The sequence below is a fragment of the Fibroporia radiculosa genome (genome assembly GCF_000313525.1).
Source record: "Fibroporia radiculosa TFFH 294 genomic supercontigs, scaffold5843, whole genome shotgun sequence".
NCBI classification, from domain to species: domain Eukaryota; kingdom Fungi; phylum Basidiomycota; class Agaricomycetes; order Polyporales; family Fibroporiaceae; genus Fibroporia; species Fibroporia radiculosa.
Genome location: NW_012133757.1, coordinates 1 through 7,351, shown reverse-complemented (window position 1 = coordinate 7,351; position 7,351 = coordinate 1). Strand labels below are relative to the sequence as shown.

Genomic DNA, 7,351 nt, shown 5'->3' with positions numbered 1-7,351 from the left:
GTGATGACCTCCTCCCCCGTAGCCAACGTGGGTTCAGTGCGGGGCTACATACTCCCCCGCGCAATGATCGGCTATTTTCGAACTGGATAGGCAACGGTTTTTGCCCGCTCCCATCCCAGTGTTCCACTTTCAGCCGTGCACTTTCCGTTTCTGTATCAGCTTGTTCCGCACATCATGTCAGGTTTGCGGCGCTGTAAACCCTGAATGGACGCATCCGTGGCAGCGAATGTAATCAGATTTAAATCGAGCCATAAAGGCAAGTCCAATTATTACGCCCCATTTTTCGCAGATGGTAACTATGAACGGCAAGTCCTATGTAGGGCGCAACCCGCGGACGTTACTGTAGCCTCGTGGTATCCCGCTCGGGATATTCGTATAGAGCCGATGTCAGACTGAAAACAAAGGCCCCGCCTTTTTCGCGCAGCTCCGCGCACACACGCCACATAGCGCATCTATCTGAAACACTACTTAATCAGTGGAAATGCACTATTTTGTCACAACCTCATTGGCATCTCCTGGAAGATGGGCGCGCAGGATCGAGAGCCCAGACTCTGCTCTGAAATCGACTTTTCGAGGGGCCTTCCCCATTGGTGGCGCGCCCCTTTGGTTCTACATGGCCATCGTGTATCTCCAGCAGCGCAGACATCTAGCTGCCCTTGAAGCCCGCGCGCCACCCTGCTCTGCCGAATTGGCTCCCTCGGTCCCAGCCACAGTGGGTAATTCATGGGACATTTGTGCACATGCTTCTTAATCGGTCACCGTGAGAACGTCCCATCCTCCGGCGACAATTACGTGATATGGACTGCCCCGCGATGCAGAAGAGCTTCGAACAAAGCATTTTCCCAGCGCCCGCACGCCGACGAACGCTGCACCTGGTCATTCTGAAACGCACAGATACAGGCCTGGCTGGTTGGGACTCTGAGTCTTAGCGCGGGTTGCGCGCTACGGAATATAGTAACATGAACTCGAGGCCCATCTGTCACGCGTCAACAGAACCTACCGCAACACGTAGGAGCGACGTATGCAACCATTACTGAACGTGTAATGACTTGGACGCGCAGTCAAGGCATAAAATGGACTGCAGTGTATCATGAGCAGCAAAGGGCCCACAGCTTAAGATTATCTAGAATAGAAGACAGGACCACGATGTATGGATGAATCCAAAGCCCGTTGACGGGCTCGGCGTCCAGGTAGTGTGAGATGAATCGGAACAACTTCAGTGCAACCTAACCAATCGAGGCTTACCGTTAGGCATCAGTCAATTTTTGCCCCTCTCGCCTTCCTCTTTCCTCGCTCTCGCCCTCTCTTCGCTCTTTACCCCTCTTTCGCCCCGTGCACCGTCTGCCGATGACGCATCATCGAGTCGGGACGCGTGAAATACTCCCCGCACCCCTCCGAGCACGCTATCTTTGTCGAGCGCAGATGCGTCGACGCAATATGCTTGGCAAAACTCTTATAAAACAGCGTTCGCTCCGATTGACACCCCGCCCAGCGGCAGCGCCCGCGGCTGCCCGGGTACCATTCAGCCGTAGGAGCAGGGGCGGGGACGCGCGCACCAGAGCGGGTGGCGTGGGGCACGTGTGTTGCAGGGGGCTGGGACGAGGACGACGGAGGGCCGAAGTGGTCCTCGCGCAGGTGCGCCTCGATATCGCTAAATCGCGCGGAGCAGAAATGTTTCCTGCAACCGTCCCACTTGCATGACAGCTCGTCCAGTGGGCCGTCTGGGAGGCTACTCTGCAGCGTTTCCGATGTGCTCGTCGGGCTGGGGCTTGAAGCCGCGTCCGGGGCGGGCAAGTCGCTGAAGGGAGGGTATCCACCGATGAAAGCAGGGAGGCCATGCAGTGCAGAGCCGGGCGCGGTCTCGATCCGGATCGTATGTTCAGGGTGTGAGAGCAGTCGCAGCCACTGCTGGATTTTGGGGGACGGATCCGTAAGGGGCCCGGTGAGGAATGCCTGCACGTCGGGTGGCAGCACGAGCGAGATGCTTGGGGTAAATGTCGGCGGCGCGCTTGCAAATGACGGAATGTCAAGGGTGGTAGAAGTAGACCATGCGTCTACGTCGTCGGTGAAAGGCGGTTCAATCTGGACGCTGAACAAGGTGGAGGAGGGAGAAACGGGGGAGGGGTGGTCATAGTATGCGTATGCGGATGAGTCAAGGTAGTTCAGCTCGAAGGAACGGGGTGTGCTGGGAACGTTGCTGGGGAAGGTACCTGGTGTTAGTACGCGGTGCGAAGAGGCCGTGGATGCAGACGTACGTGTTGGCGAAAGAGTCCATGACGGCAGCCGGACAACAGCGAGGGCAACGCTAACTAGGTATAGCCGATGAGCGAGGCGGAAGCGAGAGAGGCAGAACGAGTATATACCACGCGGGGGTGGTAGGGGGATGAGAGAGGCGGACGAGCAGTTATAGGGACCGGAGACCTGGATCATTTGGGGCTGCAAATTGCCGAATGTCGCGGCAGGAGCCCAAGAGTTGTGATCTACAGGCAGTGCGACAGCTTTCAGAGCGAGCCCGCCGCCGGCTATCGAAAATGTGGACCTGCTTCCTAGGGCTTGGTTCCCTCACATTCCCAGGCAGATACAACGCCAAACTGCACGCGGGAAGCCTTGACTACAGGCGCGCACTCACACGCTACTTCGTCAAGTTGGCTGCGATCAACCGTTCCAACTTAGAGTAATGTGGGACATACGTTGACTTTCGAACCTTGAAGTTGGTCATGTTCCCATTTCTCCAGTGCTTATCCTCACATATCTTTGGGTGCCGATACCCACAAGGATACTGCGAAGCATGCAATCCCTGGTTCAATATAAGTACACGCCGTGGGCTGCGGCCATTTTGGGGGGATGCCGGTGGCACCTACATCCGCCTTTATTTGCTGTTGTTGTCCTCAGATCCCACGACCTATCGACCCATCTCGATCATACAGACAATTTGGTCTGTCCACTGATCTCGCCAGTATCTCGCATATTGTCGGCTACTCTTTGTATACAAGGTCTAGCCGGATTAGTCGGAAGCAAACGTGAGTACTTGTATTATTGCGCATCTGAGAGGCCGGTGACTCCGTCGAGGCCATCTCGCCTGCTCGGCTGTGCACGTGGAGGACTCCATCGCTACCTACCAGGATAGTGGCCTCGTGTTAAGTGTACAAAACCCAAGCCTGCACCATTTAAGTTGTTTGCATCGCGCATCACCGCCACTGACCACTGGATTTTATCAGAAATATTGCCGAACCACCACGAGCGACGGCACCTTCGTCCCACGAATACCTAAGATGGAGTCGATGAACGTGGAATCTGATCGTTCACTTGGCATATCGTCTCGCAGGTCAGAGTCTTTCACGGCATCTAGAACTACCTAGTCATCTGCACGTTGGCAAGCGGGCGGCGGCATTCGCTCGTCGGTCTGTCAAGAACTCTTGAATGAGTCTGAAATTAGCCTGTTCGCTTGAGTAGCGTAAGGGATCGAATCGACGCTCAGATTCATAGTATGAAAAACACAGAAGAACAATGACAGTCGACAAATGGTTGAACCACCGCAATTTCATCATGCCGGGCTTCTCTCTGAGAGACAAGTCGTTGCGTCGCTTATCTAATTCAAAAGCAAGTACATAAAGAGGAGCTGGGCATTATGTAATTGTCACCTCTAGCTGTATTCTACATTGACCTCCAAGCTTCAAGCTTCAAGCTTCGGCCGGGCTTCGGTAAGCTCGGCGATCTCTGGACCTGTTCCCGCTTAGTAGGCCACCTAGTCTCATTGAATCTGTAAGCGCCGAGTTCCACTGGCTTTCGAGAACATTCTGTTGGCAAAAACGTTCTCCTCAGTTAATATAGTCATCTAAACACCAGACATAGACTCGCCTAGTGAAGCCGCACAACAAGAGGGACACGTTCAACTGATAACTTGTCGGCGGTTGCCGTTCAGGCTCGCCGATGTCTGTTCATCCCCGCCCAAACTGTCCGTTTATCCGTCCCACGCTAAGAGACATTAACAGGAACGACGACAAAGGGCAGCTGTCGGTAAAACGTCGGAAGGGCATCCCCCACCGGATCCGCAAGCAGTGAATGGAGCTATCACCTTCTCGAAGCTGGACACGAGCAAGGGCCGTGGTTTTATACCATGTTTACATCATGTTCTTGCATTTGCAATGCAACGTTCCAGAAGCTGATTATGCATTCATTGGTCAATAGCTATCAGGGAACCCAAGGCGAATGTATCAGAAGAACTTTGCACTGTCAGAGTTCCACAGGGCGCAATAGATATATCGGAAGTCGCAAAAAGATCGAAAGTAACGGAGAAAAGTAAGAGGATTCTGTGCAGCATTTGCAACTCTTGAGGGTGTCTCGGACATGTCAAATCTAAGTGGATGCGGACTCTTCACACAGGCTTCCTTCGCAACTGCAACTGGCTAGACCATTTTACGCAAACTGATAGGGAAGATGGTATGGGCACCGACGCGGTTCTGGGCGCGCACGGAAGGACTGAAGCTTCTTGCGATGATGCCACACATCTGTGCCTGAAACCGTGCTGCCGCATTCGGTAGGCGGTGCGCTGGTCACGACAACGTGGTATACGTCTGCATGGACGTCCCTGGGATGGGAGGCGGTGACGGCTTGGCAGCTTCGGACGACGCCGAGGCACCCGAGGTAGGAGCGGAAGTGTTCATTTGTGAAGTCTGTCACATCGTCCTTTAGGGTAAGAATCCTTCTTGTGAGATGGTGGAGGGGCACAATACGCCTTCCGCCGCCTCCGCCGAATCTTTCTCCAACAATCCCAAAACGAGCCTGTCGATGCTGTAAAACCGCGGTCAAGAGGAGTTTTTACTGGCGTTAAAATGCTCGTTTCTACGGATTGCGCCCTATCAACTAGATGAGCTGCGGAACTTACTATCTACACGGCATTGTGCGAGGTGAAAATTCAGACCCGACGACTAATAGTGGAGCGAGTTCCTGAACACGGGGCCATGTGGTCTTGCGGAAGGTTTACTTCGAAGTCCCACGAGAGCGCTGTTCAAGACCGGAGACGTCCGGAGTACGGAAGTAGTGCTATAGGTGGATAGAGCAGTACTCGCCTGTGTGGGAATATGGCGCTGTGAATCCATCGCCGAAGTTACCAAAATTATGAACATGTATATGGTATGCTGGCAGATGCAATACCCTCCCGGGTATGTGTCCAGTCTTGCGACATCAAAATCTAGCTGAATCAGACCGCTCAGAGTATAGACAAATTGTCGTACGAACCTGTGCGCATGTAAAATCACATAATTCTATAATTTACATAAATTATGTATAGGATACGAGAGCATGCTGCCGGCGTACATAACATTAGCTATACCGGTGGACAGCGATACTTTTATGGGGAGCCGCTTGAGGCTAGTACTCGTCCGACTGAGTTCATCGGCAACGGCCGATGTCAGCTGACGTAATTTCCCCACTATGTTCCCGCCTTCTACGCAAAGCCCCACAGGCTAAACCGAGACGGTGCGCTCAGTGCCATTCCTCGCCGTCTTCTTGGCTTGTTTCGAACTCTACTCCGAGATCGAGAACTCGCCAGTGAGGAGGTGCGACATCTGGTTCCCCCCTCGTCAATGAAGCCCTACTGCACAGGATGAATATTCAGGCTCTTCGAGTCCCCGAAGCACTTCTTGTCGACCGCCGTCCTCTGTGAATATGGGGGTTATTGACGCCACCTATTTCTATTTGTCATTAGTCCTTGAGAGTGACAGATGGGAACCATCTGGCAGCAACTACATACGTAGACGACTCGTGTATATCCTCTGCTGAGGCTGAAGTTCCCACTTTCAGGTTTCAAGGTCGCCCCAACTCGCTGAGTGCCTGTGCGTACTGTGACTGTACTCAATATTGGGAAGCAGTTACCCCTCTTCGATAATACCGAGTCACTACTTCCTTGGTAAGAATTCATTTCTTTGCTTTGAGTCTTTTATTTGACTTTATACGACCAACTCCTGTGATAGCCGCCATGGATTTGCTCACACTTGCCAATTACTTTCATACACCGTCTCAATATCTTTCGATGGTGATTACGGATATAACGTACCTTGGAATGCTCAACTATGTGCCAATGTCGCCTGACGTATCTTCACATGAGCTCCCGAGATACGAAGGCTCGTAGAGCAAATGTTGCAGACCTCCGACCGATTCTCGCAGCCGGTTGCAGTCTCCTGTAAGGTTATCGGTGCAGGTGTACGTCACTTACAATGTGTATGTGCATCCTGCTTTACCTGTTCATTCACAGCAGTGGTCGTGCGATGCACTGGTATCTGCTACCAGCTCGGCCATCAATCGTGTCTCCGTGTTGGCTCTAGCTTTCAGATTCGAGATACTTGGCGTGACACTGGGAATTATTGGATGAGTACTACCACTCACGATATCACATACACTTATGTACATGCAAGCAGAGTGTTGACCTCTCTCCAAGTTGGAAGCCGAGCTTGGGCAAGGCACGCCCAACCGCCTTCAAGCAAGCCTGTCTGGATATACTTTCCCATCCTGTAAATCCTGCACTGCAGTTTTGACAGATGATCACACACTTCAGATATTTACAGGTGGCGTCCCTCTACCGAACAACGAACCAGCTCGGACCACACTCACCGCGGCGGCGACAACACAAGTCGTCCACAACTTACGTGGCATATGGTTTCTAACATCATTTGGTAACACTACTGAGGAGGAAAGCATGTACGTTCCCTTGGAAGCCGTCGCCTCTGAATCCTAGGTCTGCTCATCCTGTGTCTACCACGACGGTATGATTATCCCGTACACGCTATATCTCCCCTGTAAATGGAAGACTGCGGCGACTGCGGCGATGTTCCCCCGTTCCGAGCACGTATCGTATAAATTCTGGATTAGTGTGACGGCACATGATACTTGCGACCGGGATCGTAGTAAGTTGCTGTCTGAGTCGGAGATGAAGAACATCAGCGTGAACCGCTGATTAGTGTGCCAATACCGCTGCAGTCATGGCATCCGGCTCGAACATAACACAATGGTCCCTTTGTACCCTGAGGCACTGGATGAGGGTCTACGAACATTTCTGTGGCTCCTGTCCAGCGCATGTGATAGTCTTCGAGGTGGCTCGGCTCGTCGTGGTCGTTGTGCATCTTGAGTGGATGAGCTAATACCCATGGCTCTGCCACTTTGGGAAAGCATCTTTTGTAAACTTCTGCATAATACATGGACAATAAACTGAGAAATAAAAGTAAAGTAGCTGATGAAATCTTATATCTATAGCCTTCTAAGATAATAATATTCAGGGTCTGTAGTATTGAATCCAATTCAATTTTATTACATCTTTGAAAACTGCTTCATTGCAATTTATCAATATTTTCCACAT

General features: G+C 52.1%; 1 protein-coding gene across 1 annotated transcript; it reads right to left on the bottom strand.

The window, feature by feature from the left end:
* Window positions 1–1,314: 1,314 nt before the first annotated feature.
* FIBRA_08994 (uncharacterized protein) lies at window positions 1,315–2,430 on the bottom strand (the record flags this gene model as incomplete). The annotated part of the gene is made up of 1 exon (XM_012330598.1): window positions 1,315–2,430. The coding sequence occupies one exon, from the start codon at window positions 2,428–2,430 to the stop codon at window positions 1,315–1,317; it is 1,116 nt and encodes a 371-aa protein (XP_012185988.1).
* Window positions 2,431–7,351: the final 4,921 nt, after the last annotated feature.